This window comes from Ursus americanus, chromosome 26 (assembly GCF_024610735.1).
Source record: "Ursus americanus isolate L20-20 chromosome 26, mUrsAme1.1.p, whole genome shotgun sequence".
Lineage (NCBI taxonomy): Eukaryota > Metazoa > Chordata > Mammalia > Carnivora > Ursidae > Ursus > Ursus americanus.
In genome coordinates, this window is record NC_142152.1 from 15881551 (window position 1) to 15901077 (window position 19527).

Sequence of the window (19527 nt, forward strand, 5' to 3'; positions counted from 1 at the left end):
CTCGGCAAGGCCTCGTTCTCTGGAATGCCAGACTTGTTGCAGGGGCCGTTGTGGTACACAACGGTGGCAAAGCGTGGCCTGGTGAAACTCGGGCCCATCTGCGAGTCTAGGCTCCCTGCGTCCTGCCCAGCCCATGTCTAACAGGCTGCCCTTGGGAGGGAGTGGATGTGTGCGGTGGGGCGTCTCATAAACCCACCTCTGACCTCTTGCTTCTGCTTCCCCTTCTCAGTAGGACGCCTTGTCTAAGGAGTGGAAAACCAAAGGGCAGGTGGAGAGACCTGGGAGGCAGGATGGACCACCCGCCACCGGCTCCCCCGGCCCGGCCACATCCCGTGTAACATAAGTGGTACCCACCGTGTTTGCACTTTTGATAACTCTCATTTGCGTGTTTTCTTTTTGGTTTCATTTTTAAACACCAGTATCTAATACCACAGTGGGAAAAGGAAAGGGAAAAAGACTGTTTATTCTCTCTCTTATTGTAAGTTTTCGGATCTGCTACTGACAACTTTGAGGGGATTTTTGGGGGGGGTGGGCGGGAGGGTGTTTGTTGCTGGGACTGAGAAGAAAGAGATTTATATACTGTACATAAATATATATGTAAATTGTATAGTTCTTTTGTACAGGCGTTGACATTGCTGTTTGTTTATTCCCCTCCCTCTCCCTGCTCCCGGTGGGGGGGCTCTGGACACACGGCCCAGCTTTCTAGAACCTGGGACTGTATCCCCAGCCCACCTGGATTCCATCTGGAGACCAACCCCTGTATGCATAAAGACGGGAGCCCTGCGATCATATCGTAGACTCCTTGGTCCTTTTCTGGTGGGAGGAGGGTCTTGCCCTGGCTTTGCTTGTCAGAGCTGGCAGGTCCCTGGGTGGGTGGCCTTCCAAAGGGAGGTTGGGTTGGGGGACAGATGGGAGTTGCCCCCAGAGGGAGGGCAGTAGCCCACACAGGCACCAGTTCTCCCATGCCCATGTGGTCCTGCTCCCCGGACCCTCAGGCGGCCCCGAATCCGTCCGTGGGTACGCCAGGATCCTCGTCACCCACTGAGCAGACAATCCTCAGACGGTTTGCACTAGGTCATTTGAAACCGATTCACCTGTGTTTAGCATCTACTCTGTAAAGCACGAGAAGGGAGGCAAAGAAGAAAAAGACATACCGTGGGGCCTTCTATTTAGTAGACATTGGATGTTTAAGCAGTGGAGGGAAGAGGACAGAGGCCAGCACTGATGAGTGCGGTGCCAGCCCCCTGCAAACACACAAGCGAGGCTTCCCGAGACTGGCCCTCTCAGCAGTGGGGTCAGACGGGGTCTTCATCTCCACTCTGTATCTCCCCTGCCGTCCTGTTCTCACTGGTGATGACAAGCCTGGGGGAGGAGTACGGCTTGTCATCTTGTTGGTAACTCAGTGGTTTATTTGTTTTTTAACCCAATACTGAGGGTCTTCTGTTCCCTCAAATGCTCCTAAGGGCTTCTAGGCTCAAGGCCATTTCCAGAGCAAAACGGATCCTGGGCCTCGTACTTCTGCCCCCCCTCCCCCAATGCCGAAGTATAGGGCTAATAACCCAGCTAGGGGGAAATCTGGGCCTCGCCTTCCAGAGACATGTTGCTGGGGTTCCACTGCAGGCTGCCCAGCCTTCCTCTGCCCAGGTGGCCGAGCCCATCCAGACAGCCTTCAGACGGAGAGCAACACGTGACACTGAGCGTCTCTTCCAGTGAGTGGCCGTGGCAGCATCAGAGGAGGGAGACCAGGACTGCTGCCCCTATCAATTGCTCTTGGACATCTCGTATCCCACCCAGCATTCCCATAAGTGCACCCACCTCAGGAGACCGTGTACCCCATTTCGGGCCCGGGAGGCATCGGCACCATAGGCAAGGGCCCACTCGAGGCCATGCTCAGGGAGTGCCCAGGGCGGAGTTGGGCGGGGGAGCACGGCCTCCTCAGGACATGCTCTCGTGGGGCCTCAGGCTAGAGAAGGTTCTTGAGCAGGTCCTAGAGGTTGTCTCGGGGTGACTAGAGGCCTCATCCCAACATGGCAAAGAGGAAAGGGAGCCCCCCTCCCCCGTTGTCCTGGACCAGATGACACAGCGTGCTAGAGCTGGATGGACCTTCCAGGAGGCCCGGCCCCTATCCCTGGCCTGGAGGAAGCATGAAAATACAGAGAGGGCGCCTCCCTGTGGAAATTCAGAACCTCCCCGACCCCAAGCCTGGCATCGTCTCTCTCACACGTGTAGGCTGTGTTGTGTTCCTTTGTGAGGAGGGAGGGAGGTATTTGTAGCTCGATTTATAAAAAATAAAAATGAGTAAAGCTTGGTAGCTGTTGCCTCTTTCTTTGGGTGGCTTCCTGTGATGGAAAGGTTTCTCTTTCTTAAAAGTTTGGTGGTTTTCCTCGGTCCGGGTACTCTGATTCTAGGCAGTCCGAGTTGTCAGACTAGGAGGGAACCCTGAAGCGACCTCGAGGTGTCACCACACTTTGCTGTGAGGACAGTGATCCCTTTGGCCCTCACCTACCATGTTTGGGCATCTTTGTACAGCTGCCCCCCCAGCCCCAAACTGTCACTGGAAGGTCGGGAATGTTTCAGGCCATGCTGTGGGGGCAGGGCTGGGGGGGAAGCCCGCTCCGTAGCTTCAGGCCGGTAGGGGTGGGCACGTCGGCCATAAGCCCCATCTCAAGACCCCAAGTGGGAAGCAGCTGTAGACAGGGTGCAGACCCCCAAAGGGGCCCGTGCCAACTCTGGGGTATTCTGGTTGAGGCTGCTGGTCTGGTTCCCGTTGCTGGGGGGGCTTCAGGGTGGGGATCGGCAGTTGAGGGGAGCATCTCTTCCTTTCACCCCCTCTGGGCCAGCTGTCCTCGGAAATGGCTTCCCCACCACCCTCTGCGAACCCCCTCCAGGTTTCCTTTGCCACACTCTGCCCCTCTGCCCTTTGCTGGCGAGCAGAAGGTAATTCCTCTTGAAAATTCTCTCCTAACCCTTTCTACAGCTAAGTGTTCCTGGGAACGAGTGTCACCCCTTCCTGTCGTCGGGCGGGTTTGGTGCTGACACCGCGTCTCCGGGCTCACTCCCGGCCCCAGCGCGCGCTATGTCTACACGTCCCGGCCTGTTGATTACCACAGCCCAGCGAGACGCAGCTTTCTCTCCACGCTACACAATCCAGACTCGGGATCCGAGACTTGCTGGTGGCACCCACCCTCAGCTGTCTTGCCCACTCCCGCTGCGTCCCGTCAGGGGCTAGCACAGCAGCCTCTCCCCTCCTGTCCCGCTCAGACCCCAGGTGGTTGCATTTGGCTCTGAGAGCATTTTTCTCTAAGCAGCTTAGAGTCTCAGTAAAAGCCCCTGGTTTGTAGAGGCCTATCACGGGCTTCAGGGATTCGTGGGGGGAGAAGGGAGGCCTCTGCTCATGTGGGACAGCAGTGGAAGACTTGGGGCAGACCTAGCCTCCTGCAGAGACACCCAGCCTAGTGTGGGGGAGGACAGGTCTGAGGTCACATGTGAGTATCGGGCCGGCCCTGCAGCCCCGTTCAGTCTCCCTCTGCTTTCCGCAAGGGCAGGAGGACCATGACTAGGAGCAGTCGAGGAAAAGATGGATCCACCCCATTTCTTCCTTCACCAAGAGGCTGCTGAGCCACCCCTGGCCTCTGTGGGGAGGGAAAGAGCGAGGACCTTCTCAGTCGGGACGTGGGAAAGGAGTACCGCTGGGCCTGTGCTGCCATCAGAGGAGGGGTAGGCTGGTAGGCACCCCTGGTTCTCTAGGGGATCCAGGGGGGATGGGAAGCTGGCAGCACCCACACCTTGTAGGATAAAATCTCAGAGAGCCAGGCTGGTCACCTGGCCCTTTACTCCCAAGTTCCCGAATGACCCACGAGGCCACAAGTGTGGTTGCAGACCTTCTCAGCACTCCCACCTTCTGCTCTGTGGCCCTTGCCTTCTGTTCCATTGTGCAGGTGGGGACTGGGGAAACTTGACCTTTTTCCTGCTGGGCTACGAAATCAAGCCCTCCTCCCTACAGCCTGGATCACTACTCCTTTTTGTGTGACTTCCATGAATCCATACGGAGAAGGATCATGACCTTAGTTACATGCCTGCCCACTGAATAGGGTGCTAAGTATGGGACACAGGTTTCTCTTGTTCTTTTTTTTTAATTTTTAAAAAGATTTTATTTATTTATTTGACAAAGAGAGACAGCACAAGCAGGGCGAGTGGCAGGCAGAGGCAGAGGGAGAAGCAGACTCCCCGCTGAGCAGAGAGCCTGATGCAGGACTTGATCCCAAGACCCTGAGAGCGTGACCTGAGCCGGAGGTAGACGCTTAACTGACTGAGCCACCCAGGCGCCCCTCTCTTGTTATTTCTCTGCAAATCTGGGTGAGCACTCTGGCTGATTCCTTCTACTCTTCCAAGTCACCCCCAGCCAGCACCTCACCAATGCAGCCTCAGTCCTTCCTCTGTCTGCACCTCCCTCTTTCCCTTAAACAAGGGGCACTCTATGAGGGTCCCTTTGCCCACAGCTTTGACTCTAGCTAATGGTCCACGATCCTGTACGTAGCCTACCTGACCAGGACAACCCTGGTCATTCACACACTTGACGGTGGAGGGGCTGCATACGTGGTTGGGCAACGGCAATGGGCACATTGCTAACCTACTCATAAGCATCAGGAGAGGCCAGGATCAGCTGCAGTAGCCCACACCCTGGCCCCTCAATGGCTTCAATTTCAAAGGTGTTCTCCTTCCTGCAACTTAGCCACGAGACGTCAGCAGGGGGCGCTCCTCTTTCTTGTCCTCGCTCAGGAACCCAGGCTGAGGGAGACTCCATCCTCCATGATTGTGGGGGCAAAAAGGGGAGCATGGTAAATTGCACGCTGGTTCCTAAAGCTTCCATCTGGAAGTGACATGTTACTTGGCCCATGTTTCATTGACTAAAGCAAACCGCGCATGGTTCCCACCTAACTCAAAGGCAGCTGGTAAGTGCCCAGAGTAGAATTAGGAATGTTTGGTGAACAACTCTGGTAACTATCACCGCATAGACTATCTTTGTGTTTTCTTTTTCATATTGATTAAAAACTTGCAATTTCTACATTGTCCAAGAACAAAAGGCCTTGTGTTTCACAGCTGATGGGGTGCGTCGTATGTCCATTGCTTTCGCTAGACTGCATTTATGGAACAGCTTGAATGCGCTTCCCCCCCTGAGCTCTCAACACGGCCCCCCTCCACCTCGAAGCTACAGCGCTGGTGACTGAGGTTCCCCAGTGCTTGAGAACTCAGGATAGAGAGCCCCCCGAGGAATCTCGGGGCCCTGGGGACAGACGTGAAGTGTGTCCTCTGTGCTCACAATTTTCTGCAGTGCTCCACTGCGCCTCCCTTCCACTGTGCCGTGGATCCCTTACGACAACTTCCTGGCTTCTTCCCTTATTTATAAGCTCAGTTCCACCTGTTACAACACCTGGATTTCTGGCTTGATTTAGCTCCTGCTCCCCCTGCTGCTCCGGCACCACCTCGAGTGGACACCCTGACTGCTGGCCGGAGAGCAGGGGGTCGGTCCCACTGTGCGACCACAAGCCCTCTGCTTTCTCAGCACCCAGCTCTTCCAAGGGATGGGGCAGCGGAGGAGGGAGTGGACACCCACGAAGGTTCCTTAGCAGACAACAGCTGTCTTCCCCTGTTGGCAGCGCACGCCTCTCAGGTTAGCGTGGGTTGCCCCCTGTGTGGGGGGTACCCCAATGCTGGATCTTGGAGGGGGCCCATGTCAGGTCCTGGAGTGGGGGCCTCCCCACTGTGCAGGGCCTTTCTGTGGGAACGTCAGCCCTGGCTTGACCTCTTCCGCACCTCCCCACACCGGTGTACCCCATGTCCACTTCGTTCTAAGGAGCCTGCCTGCGGTTTTGTAACCGTGATATGGCTCATGCCTGGCTGGCTCCCCTCTGGGGTGCCCATTCACCCATGGGACACTCACGCCTCATCTGGCCGGTGCAGGTTGATCCTCAGGGCCTCCTTCTTGGCTCTGCCTCCCCTGCCTCTCCCCGCCTCTCTGGGCCTCTCCGGGCCTCTCCCGGCCTCTCCCGGCCTCTCCCGGCCTCTCCCGGCCGTGCTGCCGTAGATGGTGGAGGCTGGTCAGCCAGGCTGCTGCATCACAGACAGCCGACAGCAAAATGTGGGGTCCGGCCTGCAGCCGGCCTAAACCTTCAGGAGCAATCCTCCCAGAGTCTCCCTGCTTCTCCAGCTGCAGGGAGGAGGAGAGGAAGCAAAGCAGTGATTCGGGCTCTTGCCCTCCTCTCGCTTTCTGCACCCTTCTAGGGAATCGAATGGGGCTAGTTGCAGAGCTGCTGCAAGGATCGGGCTCTCCTCGGGGAGGGCATCAGGTGCCAACTGTTGCTCTTTAGGATAGGGGATACTTCACAACATTTTCCTTAGTTTTGGAACCTAATCACGAATTCTGGGGAAATAGAAATGCCCCCCTCAGCATGCTGTTATGGTGGTTTAGGGATCGATGCAAGGCAAGTTGATCCCAGAAAGGAACCCCAGGAGCTCCAACCCCAGGACCGGGGGTTCCCGCCATCTGAGAACCTTAATGGGCCTGCTGCCCCAGATGGGTCTGTTCTTGGGGCATCTACCCCAGGGCCCGGTAGGACCCCTGGGGCCCCACTCATCTTCACTCCTCACACAGCTCTCTGGGCTGTATAAAAACATGGTCTAAATTACCACCAGTAGCCCCTGCAACGCTGGCACCGTGGAAGCTGTTGGATCTCCTCAAGGGGAGTCCTTTCAAAGATGTGACCTGTAACCACCAAGTGGAAACCCTGGTCCCTGCAGTTTTCCCATCCTCCCCACCACCCAGGGTTTAGCAATTCTTTCCCACAGGCCTACCTCCTCCCTGTTCAAGATGGGGACTCTGCTTTCCCGAGATCCGGAGCCGTGCTGGGCTGCGCTGAGCTGACTCCAGGACGTTGAGCTGACCTCCCTGAACACAAGCCCCTTCAAAACCCTTGACTGGGCGTGGAAGGGGCCTGCTGGGGACCAGGAAGCCTGGACCAGGACGGCACACAGCCAGGGAGCAGAGCGGGAGCACAGGCTGGCTGCTGGAGGGCGGGAAAACTTTGTGGCATTATCCTCAGGGAGGGTGGCAGGGTGTGGTGGGGGGGGGGGGGAGACGGTGAGGAGGGCCCCGGGGCAGCAGCCAGAGCCCAGCCAAGGTGAGAGAAGAGTGGCCTGTGTGGCCGAGACACCTGAGAATTGGGGGCCTGTGTGGCCCTTGATACCTGCGGTGTCCGTTCCCAGGTGTCTCGGGATGAGTCTTGGACTGAGAGTCAGAAGATCAGCTTTTGTGGTTTAGCCACTGGGCCACCACCCTTGGCTTTGGGTAGTCCCCTTTGTCCTCTCAGACCGAGATTCTTTCCGGCCAGACTCTGTGCTGTACTATGCACAGGTAAGCCGGCCTTGCTTCAAAGGCTCCCGTGTCTCAGGGAGGGGGGAGACACACGTGGAGAGGGAGGGGTCCAAACAGGCTGAGGGCCACGAGGGAAGAGGGGCTATTGACCAATAGAAAGCCGTGGCAAATACACCTTCAGCAAGTGGGGCAGGTGTGGGAGGGCTCCCTTGGAGGGGATCCACAGGATGGGGCCTATTATCAGGAAAGGAAGAAGAAAATGAAGAGCTGAGATGTGCACGCTTAGGGGGGAGGGAAATAAGCAAGAGGCAGAGGCCTGCAGGGGGAGGGAGAAGAAAGGCAGGAAGTGGGGCGCCTGGGTGGCTCAGTCCTTAAGCATCTGCCTTAGGCTCGGGGCCTGATCCCAGGGTCCTGGGATCCAGCAACGCATCGGGCTCCCTGCTCCGCTGGGAGCCTGCTTCTTCCTCTCCCACTCCCCCTGCTTGTGTTCCCTCTCTCGCTGGCTGTCTCTCTCTGTCAATAAATAAATAAAATCTTAAAAAAAAAAAAAGGCAGGAAGTGATCAGGAGAGTGGCTGAGAGAGGCTGATGGGTTGGCCCCAGGGGAAAAGCATGGGAGGGGGGATGATAAGCATGGTGGCGGTGGAGGAAGAGGGGTGGGAGGAAGGAGACACCTCAAACTGGAAAAACAAACTAGAAATAGGCTAACCCGTCTCTGCTAGGCTGTTGGCGTTTGAGGTTTTCACATTTGTGACTAGAAGGTTCGCAGAGCAGCGTGTGGGCTATTTTCAGTCCCGAATAGATCATCAGGAGACTGGCGACCACACCTGAGATCTCCTGCTGAGATTGTCTCTGTCTCAGACCCCAGCCCGGCAGGTCTGCAGAGTCTGGGCTCCTGGAGCTTCCCCTGGGGTGCCCCCCAGCCCCGACAACTCACGATGCCTAAAACTGGACCCATCATCCGCTCCTGCCTCTCATCCATGCTGAGCATACCAGCCAGCCCCTCCCCAAGCCTGGAAGCCCAGAGCCCTCCGTGCCTCCTCCCTTCACCATCCTTCTCTCCCTGTCCTTCCTGTCAGTCACCATGTCCTGTAAGTTCCCCTCCTAATTCTCTGTGCCCTCCTCTCCACCCGCACGGCCACCATTCCATCTGACGCCTGCGAGAGTCCATAGCTGTGAATAGCCTCTGGTCTCGACCCACTCCCCACCTCAACCACCCACCATGTAGACGGCTAAGACAGCAGAGTTAAGCGAAAGGCAAATTGGATCATGGTGCTCTCCTTCTTAAAGTCCCTCTGGGTGTTATACGCAACTAATGAATCATCGAACTTTATATCGGAAACCGGGGATGTGCTGTATGGTGACTAACATAATATAATAAAAAATCATTTAAAAATAACAAATAAATAAAAAATAAAAAATAAAGTCCCTCTAAGCGGACACTGAATTGTGTCCCGCAACATCCACGTATTGAAGCCCTAACTTCCACTCTGACTATATTTGGAGATGGTCCCTTAAGGGAGGTAATTAAGGGTACATGAGGTCAGAAAGGTGGGGCCCTGATCTAATAGGACTGGTGTCCTTATAAGAAGAGGAGGAGATGGGGCCCCTGAGTGGCTCAGTCAGTTAGGCAGCTGCCTTCGACTCAGGTCATGATCTCGGAGTCCCGGGATGGAGCCCCCCATGAGGCTCCCTGCTTCTCCCTCTCCTGCTCCCCCTGCTTGTGTTCTCTCTCTTTCTCTGTCAAATAAATAAATAAAATCTTAAAAGAAAAGAAGAAGAGAAGACACCAGAGAATGTGTCAGTGCAGAGAAAAGGCCACTGAGACACAGTGAGAAAGCGGTCATTTGCAAGCCAGGGAAGAGAGCCAAACCAGAAGCCAACCCTGATGGCACCTTGACAATGTGTGTCTAGCTTATAGAGCCGGGAGAAGATAAATTTCTGTTGTTTAAGCCACTGGCCTGTGGTATTTTTTACGGCGGCAGACTAGAGTGACTACTACAATAGCTTCTGGGATAAATCCCTTGCCTCAGTTCAGCCCAAGAAGCTAAACTTCTTGGTCTGGTCCTGATCTTCAGCCACTCCTCCCATGCACACTTTCCTGCAAAAACAGACAATCCCATTGTTGTGGTATCGCCATGCTGCCCTGGCGTGGACCTGGTTAACCCTGCTGCTCCCCATCCCGCACACTCTGCAAGTCGTGTGACAGCGCTCTGTCCCACCTGCTACTCAAAGCCTTCACATTGCATGTCTCCTCCTGGAACAACAGCAGTGTCAAGATCAACATAAGTAATCACGAATCTACCTCGCAGTGTGATGCATAAATTACAGCAGTTATGTGTTTTATTCCCCCCAAACTCTAGAGTAGACAGCAGTATCTCAAGTATGTAACTGAGTGAAAAATACAAGACTTGAGCACCTCAGGTGACATAGTCGAGGTCACTCGCTAGTCATATGACAGCAGGACTTGAACCCAGATCTTTACAAAAGAACCACTCTCTGTTCTCGATCGCTTCTCCCCACAGCATTGTTCAACTGTCTGGAACGGGTGCCCTCATCTGTCTTCATGGCTGATGATGCCCTCACCCTTCAAAACTTGGTTCACCCCATCCTATTGTCAGTTCTTTCTCCTCAATGCTCCCAAACCACCCTGTTCTTACCTCTGCCACAGCACTGAGCTTTCTGGGGGGAACTGGTTAAAATTGGAGTCTCTATTTTAAGGTCTTTTCTTAATTTATCATGGTGGGGGGAAGTTAGCTAAGATCTTTGAGCTGGTGAAAAGATTTTCTTTTTGTTTGATTTTTTAAAAAAAGAACTAAGATTCAAACAAAAATATCCCCACAATAACAATTATTCTTCTTGGTCATGTTTGAAACTCCACCCAAGCATTGCTTCTGTTTGGAAAAAATCCCCACCTTCTTTGTTCATTACGTGCTGCCTTAGAATCTAATGTTGCTGCTTCCTACCTCCAGCCTAGCACATACCCCCGCCTGGGTATAACCGTTCACATTTGCTCTTCTGCTAGATTAGAGCTACCACCTTAAAGCTGAGAATATCTTGCAAACCTGAACGAGGGCAGTTATAGTAAAGCACTTAAACGGTGTATGAGAGATGCTGAGATGTTTACGTGGGAAGAATTATGCAACCAGCACATCTGAAGGTAAAATTGGAGACACAACAGAAAGACATAGAGGCTGTGTTTACAGAGTAGTATTGCTATCAGTGTATTTGAGCATGTAATGAGATGTATATGATGAGAGAATTGGAAGGGGGAACAGTAGAGCATAATGGTTTGGAACAGTGGACGTCACCTCTGAACAGGCATCAGATTCACTTGGAAGGCTTGTTAACCACGGTTTGCTGGGACCCATCCCCAGTGGTCGGGAGTCAGGGTGGAGCCTGAGAATTTGCACTTATTACAAATTCCCAGGTGATGCTGTTGTCGTGCTTCTGGAACCATACTTTGAGAATCATTGGTTTAGAGCCTGGTTTCTAAAATCAGGTGGATTCCAGTATACATTCTGGTGCTGCTCAGAAGTATTTAGGTGACTCTGGGCAAATCACTTGTCTGCTCTGAGTCTCAGTTCCTTCATCTGTAAAATGGGAATAATAATCCTTTCTCACAGGGTGGCCATGGTGGTTCAGTGAGATCATGAGGGTAATGCTGGTCCTGAATTTCCAACACTGTCCACACCTATCCTTCAACCACACTATGGTTTCACAGAGAATTCTCTGCAATCAGTTAATAAAGGAAGGAAAACACAAACCCAGTACAGGAGTGGATCTGCACGGTGTTCCAGCACCAGCCAGAAGTGGACAGCGCCGTGGTATCGCCCCACTTGGGTAGTCCTCAAAGACTGTGATGAGTGGAAATCCTCCCAGGGGACAGAACATCAGGCAGTATATGTGATTGTCCACTTTGGCCTCAACTATGGATCTACACTGACTCGTACGCAGTGGATAATGGGTGACTGGATCACTGAGGCTTTGAAAGATAACTAGTGCTCTATATGAATGCCATCTTAAAACCGATCATGGTGGTGGAGGCTCTCAGTAATCAGATGGATAAGTTGACTCATGCTACGAGTTGGGCTTAAGATCTTAGTTGGCCTTTTCCCTTGTCACTCTGATGCTTGTTCAGTGAACCGTGTATAAAATGGCCTTGGCAACAAAGATGGAGACTATGGTTGAGCTGGAGTACATGAGTCCCATCAACAAGGTTCATCTGGCTCATCCATGGATGAATGGGCAACCTGCTACTAGTAACTGATAAGCCCTTGATATGGTACTATATCCCACAATGATCAGCTAGTTACTTGGTGTTAGGTTGATTACATTGGATCATGCCCATTATGAAGGAGGTAGCGGTTAGTCTTCATAGGGAAGGGACACAAATTCTGGGTGTGGATGTACCCTTAGGGTTTCTGCTAACATTTCCATTCATGGACTTCAGCATGCCTTATCCATTGCCATGATACCTTTCACAATATTGCCTCTGATCAGAGGCACTAGTCTTAGCACATTTCCCATTACTCAAAGGCAGCTGGCTTGATACCATATTGGAATGACCTGATGTAGGCTCAAACACAGCACCAGCTAGGAGATAATGCCTTAAGTTGGGATGCTGTCCTACTGAGTGCACTTATTCTCTAAACTGGAGATCAGCATATAGTGCTGACTGCCTCTAACCCAGATACATAAGTCTGGAGACCAAGAGGTGGAGATGGGGGTGGGTGATCCTTCTCATTATTATGCCTAATAAACCCCTTGAAGAGTTTTGTTTTTTGTCCCTACAACCTTGGGCTCAGTAGGTTTGGAGGCCCTAATGCCCAAGGGAGAAATGTTTCCACCAGAGAACACAGTTGTGGTTCTGATGATTTGGAAGCTGAGCCTGCTCCCTAGTCATTTGGGGCAGTTTATGCCAAAAAAACCAAGAAGCAGAGAAGAGGATCACTGCACTGGTGGGCTGATTCTTCTAATTACTTGGGGTAAGTTGGGTTGTTGCTACACGATGAGATAAAGAAGGACTATGGGGAATGTGAGGATTCATTAGGGGTGCCACTTCATAGTCCCTTGCCTGAAAGAACTGGTCATTAAAAAACTGGAGCACTGCATTCATATTTTATGGGAAAGAAGGTCTGAGTCATTCCACCAAGTGAAGAGCCTCATCCAGAGGAGATGCTGGCTGAGTCTACCATCAGAATTGTAGAAATGGGAACCCACCAATATGTGAAAAGCCAAAATGGAAGTACCTGAAGCCTTGACCCCACAGCAGGTGTCACACTCACAAATGGTTCCAGGGCCCAGGTCGGTCATGTGGCTGAGAGAGGTAGGCTGGGTAGGGACTCTAGTGAACTGAGAACATAAACCCTGTCTCTATGGGGTGGCCATTTATCAGTTCCGTTGGATTGTTGCCACATGAGAATGCCCATACAATCTGGCCAAAGAAACCCAAGTCCACATTTTTACGCAAAATGCTTTCGTTTCAAGACATTAAAGATTATTCCATTAAAAAAAAAAACACTTCACTGATCAAACCATCAAGCTTCCTGGCCACCAGGTTTTAACTGCTGCCTTATGGTCATGGAGAGAGAAATTGAACGAGGATCCAAGCCAGAGGCGTTGATCATAGCAGAAGAGTGAATAGTTACCACACCATGTAGAAGTAACTCCATTCACGTCATCCGAAGTTCTAATAAAGGGGACTGGAGAGAAAAGGAGTGACAACCAGCTCTACTGATGTGGACAGGAAGAACCCGAGACAAAGCAAAAAGGACTAAGACTAGAAATCAGAGTCTAAGGATTTTGAGGCACCAGGAGAGTTTCCCTTGGGTCACCTCCTTTCCAGATATTTAAGAAAGAATAATGAATTCCCTTTGAGTTTATGAGTAAAGGCTAATCTCATTTCTTATAAAGACAGTTTGATCCTCTGTTCTTTTCTGCAAATGTCATAAATGTCACATGATTTACCTACTAGGGCAGTTTTCCAGGAATCTTTTTGGGATACTCTTTCCCAAGAAGATGTCTTTTTAATCAGCCCCCCAACCCTGGGGCCGGGTAATTCTTCATTGTTAACGGTAGTTAGACTCCTCAACCCAGATCGCTTTACCGTTGGGTAATTTCTACCCTTTGGGAATTTCTACCTTTTGGAAATTTCTACCAGTTTGACTCTTACTGGAACATCAGTCCATTCAGCTGCCTGTAGAAGAAGCTCCTTGCTCAGCAAGGATGGAGACAAAGGAGAGAAGAAGGGAACAGAAGGAGGATGAGAGGGCCAGTTGCTGGCTGGTTTCTTCTGCCTTCCCTCCTGGCCCCTCGTTGCTCCCAAGGGGCTCCTTCACTGGCTAGATCTGCCTCCTGGGGGCCTCACGCTTTGTTCTGGTGTTTGTCATCAGAGGCCATGATATTCTGGGAAGAGCTTAGATTTGGAGTCAGAAGACTTGGGTTTGTGTCCTGCCTCTAAGATCTATGTGCTCCTGGCAATCATTTAGCCACTCAGGACTTCAGTGATAAAATGAGAATAATATCTACCTGTGTGGTTCTTATCCAACTCAAACACATACATATAAAAGGCTTTTTATGACCCCTAAAACCTCACATAGACATAGGTCAGATTGCTCTTAGCCATTGCTATTAAAAATATCTCTCTTTAATCACAGAGGGGCTGTGGAGGAGGCACACATTCATAAAAAGTTCCTTTTTTTGTAAAACAGAGTGGACGCTGGGAAGTGTCTGCCCAGCCAGGTCTGTATTTTCCAGTCTCCCTTGCCTTTGGGGGGGATAAAGTGATTAGCGCTTACTAATGGAACAGAAGCAAAAGTAGTGAGCATCACTTCAGAGCCGAGGCAGTTAGAAGTGCATGTGTCTTCTCCAATTTTCTTCCCGTCTGCCACTGGATGAAGAACACTCCAAGGCGCCGAAGAGCAGCCAAATTGCAAAATAGAAGGAAATGAGCTCCTGAATCATCGTGCGGAAGAAAGCTACCTGCTACCAGGGAGCATCCTCCCTGGGTTATGGCACGAGTGAGGAGCAGACTTTCTTCTTGCCAAGCCTCTGGGATACTGGGCTTATTTATTATAGCAGCTAATATTAGCCTAGGTAATAAACGAATCAAGAGAACGGGAAAGTGTGGCTCAGTCAGGAAAAAGTGCTGAAAACGAACATATGCGCAAAGGCTGGCAATGTCTTTGTTCACAGTAATACACAGGCCCCGGGGCCAAGAAATTGCGCAAGGACATCTGCAACGCTGTGTCGGGTGAGGGTGATAGGCGGTTTGATGTTACACACGCGCACACACACACACACACACGTACACGTGCATGCATACAAGCATGCACGTGCACATGTCACTTTTGCATACGTATTCCAGAACGCCAGAGCGGAGGATAGAAGTCATGGGCCTCTGAGGCCACGTAAGAGCTTATCTGCAGATCAGGAAAGTGATGCAGAGCGGACACGGAGCGGTCCGGGTCCACAGAACTAAGGAATGGCGGCCTCCAGACCAGCACCCAGGTCTTCAGGTCCCCAAGCTCTTCTTCTCAACCCTCTTCCCCATCCACTCTGCTTTATCCCAGCTTCTCCCGCGACAAAGCCTAACATCTAGATAACCCAGAAATGACTCAAAAGGGGGAATGATAAGCACAAATGGGTTTCGTGACTTGGCATCCACCACATGACCAGCTAAAGGGCATTTTTCATTTCCATCTTAGTGGCTGACAAAGAACTAAATGAGCCTGTTGGCCAAACCCTTCTCCTTGCCTCCTTTTTTGTGTTGTTTTGTGTCCCCTTGAACTCTATACTGCAGCCATGCCAACCATCATTACTCCAGGTTGACACCATATCCTGTTTTACCCCTCTTACCAAGCCCCCTCACCAGAAGATTCTTCCTTCAAGATCCTACTTAAATGTTACATTCTCTGTTTTTCCCGAAGCTTCCAGGCTGAGTTAGTGTTTCCCGTGGCACCTGTTCATGGCATTCTCAGACCACTGGTGGCACAGAGCTGTAATTTTTATTCGTACCTTGGTGATCCACATGCTTCATAGCCTCCTTCCCACCACTTGGCTTTCTGGAAAGGGCAATAGTACATATGTCACCCCCTTCCTTACCTGAGTTGTTCAGACCAGGAGTTCAGACAAAGCTATCGATCTACAGGCACCCCAGCCACCATGATGCAGCCTGCAACAGAGGATTCTGCCTTTTGGGAATGGCCTTTTGGGGATGGGAGATGGGTCACATTCTCTCCACTGAGAATTCACTCTCAGAGAAGAGCGATGTCCCAGTCAGTTGTGGGAATGGAGCTGTATGGTCATGCCATAGTGTTAGGGTTGGTGGCCGTGCTCGGCCATGTGTCAGACAAGCAGAGCAGAGGGAGGACCTTGGGAGGGAGAGGAAGGGGCCAGGTCTGAGGGGGAGACGGGAGCAAGGACTGGGGAGACTATGCCGTTAGCGGGAGGGGGAGAGTGGGCTTGGTTCCTGAGGGCTTTCAGCCTCCTGTTGCCAGCTGTGCCTTCTGTCTTGGGTTCCACGAGAGCCCCCTCCCTCCGGGCCTTTGCAGCATTGCCCCCCTCCGCTTCTTGGGCTAGGTTAATGAGTTTCTGTTTCTCGTAGCCAAAGAGCCTTGGTTAAGAGTTACCTCCCCCTCTGGACTGAATTGCTTGCGGTTTTCCTTGTATCACAGAATGTAGCTCAATGCATTGACGGTGTTCAAAATCCCCTTGTTGCATGAACGATGAGTCAACGAATGAACGAATGTGCCTATTGGTAATAAACACAGGGCCCTGTTTGCCTGGCTGGACTCCCGCCCCACCGTGCCTTTCTGATACAAAAGGCTCGTGCCCTTAATGGCCACAGCTCTGTTGCTTCTGTCCTCCAGCATCCCAACGTCCAGCTGTTGACAGGTGGCATTTCCCTGAAGTTTTTTTTTTTTTTTTTTTGCTTTAAAAATACTAGGTCTGGAACACTGGCATCTGAAGGATGCGGATGCAGACGGAGGTACAAATAGGAGACAACACTTCCACCTAACGGCATCTGCTCCGGAAGAAACCCCAGCTGGCCCCCTGGACCTTTTCCTGAAGAAACATGGAAGAAGCAAGCTGTATTTAGAGAGATATAAGTAGAGCTTTTATTTTTTTTTTTAAAACCAACCCAACATTTCCACTGGCAACTGTCAACATAGCTTATGACATGAGCACTGTTTCTTTTTTAGTTATTTTTTTCTTAAAAAATGTGTTTAAAATTAAACAGGTGTTTTTTAATTTCTTTTTTCCCTTAAAAAATGTATTTATGTCAATGCAGAAAGCCTTAAGATCTGTGGGCAGTTTTGTGATGATTTCATACGTGTGTTCGTGTGTGTGTGCGTGCGCACGAGCGTGTGTGTTTTAAAGCCAGGTCCCTTCCAAATTTGTTGGGAAAAGGTCTGTAGGCCACGGCAATCTCTTTTTCTATAAACCCAGGCTCTGTGGGGTGATAGCAACTAAGATTCCTCTTTACTGGGGCAAGAAATAGCCCACAGGCTGGAAAAAGAGCTTCATGAGGTTTAAAACAAGCAGGAATGTGGGAGAGATGAGAAATTCTAGTTCCTATTTTGTGAAAATGCTTTCAAACGTGACCTGAGGGGTCCAGGAGAGGTGGAAGGAGCCCTTGGTTTTCTTATCAACCTCTCAGTTTTTGCATTACCTCAAGAAATACAGTCAGACCTCTTCGTGTGGCACATTAGACAGAGAGGGGGTGGTGAAGCTGAAATTTCCCCAGAGCACTGACATTTTAAATATAATCTTTCCCCTTAAAGATCTCACGAGGTGGACAGCTCTTCTCGGCCTCAGATTGGAAGCCAAAGATACTGAAGAAGCCATCTATGCCTTTGTCTCCCCAGCTGCCCTTTGTCATCACCTACCATTCCTTTTTCTGTCCCCTGTCTCCCATGGGGTGGGTCTTCCTGCAGAAGGATAAACGTGTAGATACGGCCACAGCCAGACGGACAGAATAAATTGGAAAGGGCAGGGAAGGGAACCATGAATTTTTGTTTTAAACTGGATTTGGACATAAGCATATACAGCTCCTCCCGCCCCAGCCCCAGCCCCCGTTCTTCAGCGCGCCACGTGGGTGTGCACACTCACTTCCACCCAAACGCCATCCCTCTGCCACTGAGAAGAAAAGCGGGGGGGGGGGGGGGGAAGGGGGGTGGCGGACGGCGCTGGAGCCAAGAGACAGCTGTTACCCGGGGAGAGGGGGAGAGGGTGCGGCTGAGCATCGTGCCTCTACCTGTCCCTGTCCGCTCCCACCGTGAGTTCCTTCACAGCACCTTCGTTACTGACTTCAGAAAGAAAAGACGAAACGAACAATGAGTGACACCTCATGGGAAAGCGAGCGCAGTAATGGCTACGGAAGGAGAACTGGAAAGTGGCCTGGGGCAGGGGGTGTGTGTGGATAGGACTCACTTCCACCCTCGCCAGCTGCAGGAGAGAATGGGGACGTGCCGCACCGGCAGACAGCGGGAGCCCTGGCCCCAGGGAAGGAGAAGCAGCAAAGGAATAATCCAGAAGGCGGTGGAAGGGTCTGGCCTCTGCCATGGGTCAGGGACGCGGGTGGGAAGACGGGGTGGAGGTGGATTTGTGGCTGTTGTTGGTTTGTATTGAATTAAATACTTTGTAAAGTGGGAGTTGCCTCCACTCTGATTGGTTAAGACTCTGCCCTTTCAGTCCCACTGCCGGGGGCGGGGAGCCTTGGTCGGTGAGGTTCCTGGGGCTCGAGCCCTGACGCCGCCTCTGCGGGCTGCTCCCCCGGCGAGGTCCCGGTGGCCAAGTGCCCTTCTCTTAGGAGAAGTCCGAGGCGTGTGCTGCGGAGCCCCGCCCCGTGGCTCAGAAGCCCCCGATGCAGCAGGAGGCCCCGCCCCGCGGCTCAGAAGCCCCAGATGCAGCAGGAGGCCCCGCCCCGCGGCTCAGAAGCCCCTGGTGTAGCAGGAGGCCCCGCCCCGCGGCTCAGAAGCCCTTGATGTAGCAGTAGGCCTCCAGCGTGGCGAAGAGGATGTACAGGAGCCACAGGCTCACGAAGAGCCACGTGGTGGCCAGCTTGCAGCCGCGAGGGCCGCCCAGCTCCCCGCCCAGGTGCGGCCGCCGGCGGTACAGGAGCACGCTGATGCACACGAACGCGAAGATGGTGAAGAGGGTGACCGAGAAGGCCAGCGTGCCGGCGGACACGTAGAACTCCTGTCCCTGCAGGGCCCAGTAGATGGCGGCCACGGACCAGGCCAGGCCGATGCCCAGGAAGACGTTGATGGCGTTGCTGCCCGTGACGTTGCCGATGGAGGCATCCGAGTACAGATCCTGGATGGCGGCGGCTTTGCTGGCGAACATGTCTGCGAAAGGGAGAGACGGTGGGCGCTGGAGGGAACCTGACACGCGGAGGACCCCCCCCCCCCCTTTGGTGTGTCCAAAAGGGCAGCTGGTGCCCCAGGCCGAGCTCAGCAAGGAGACGCAAGGCTCTGCCACTAACAGGCTGCGTGGCCTTGGACAGGTCACCTCACTTCTCTGGGCTTCAGGTTCCTCAACTGCTGGGGTCTGAATAAGGGCCTACGGGTCCTGATATTTACTCAGTGGGTTTGCTGTTCCCTTTGGATGATTTTTTTCAGGAAGGGGAGTTGGCCCAAGGAACCTTGGCATCCTGGGAAGCTGCTGAGGGTAGATGCCTGATTCTAACCATCACGCGGGGTATTAGCTCACATAACAGTCATGGCACAACGCCCCCAGACTCGGCATTGTGTTAGGGGGTGGATTTATGGGGGCAGAGGACACGCCAGGGAACCAGGAGGTACGGACTCAAGGAAGGCAGGGCTCTGCCTCTGTAGTTAGTATTTGGAGCACAGGGCCCTGCAAGCTGTTTGACTTTAGATGTTGGCATGGATTGTAGGCATTAGAAGGACTGTCAGGGACGTCTAGCCGCCCTTTGATTTCACAGGTAAGGAAAAGAAGGGTCAAGGAATCTACCCAAGACCACATGGGCAGTTAACAAGACATTTGGCCCTAAAGCCCTCATGGAAGGGCCCTTTGCATATCATCGCCCCAAAGAATTTAGGGCAAAGCCGTGAAATCAGCACAGTGCATGACCGCATAACCTTTCTCAAGCACCTAGTGCTGCCAGCTGCTCCCTGCACCAACTGC

At 52.4% G+C, this 19527-nt stretch overlaps 2 protein-coding genes across 5 annotated transcripts in view; one reads left to right on the forward strand and one right to left on the reverse strand.

Moving 5' to 3' along the window:
• Positions 1–2311, forward strand: part of SMOC1 (SPARC related modular calcium binding 1) — a 152964-nt gene extending 150653 nt beyond the window's left edge. For 2 of the 4 annotated variants that reach the window (XM_087856065.1, XM_087856067.1), the window contains one exon: positions 230–2311. The gene's annotated coding sequence lies outside the window, so the exon portion shown is untranslated. The remainder of the gene's footprint in view (positions 1–229) is intronic. The other 2 variants (XM_087856066.1, XM_087856068.1) reach the window with 1 other exon arrangement.
• A 14168-nt stretch (positions 2312–16479) lies between these two features.
• The window catches only part of SLC8A3 (solute carrier family 8 member A3), a 138511-nt gene continuing 135463 nt past the window's right edge, over positions 16480–19527 (reverse strand). Inside the window, 1 exon segment of the mRNA XM_045807929.2 lies at positions 16480–18725. Within this exon segment, the coding sequence (XP_045663885.2) occupies positions 18349–18725 (377 nt within the window). The 3' untranslated portion in view covers positions 16480–18348.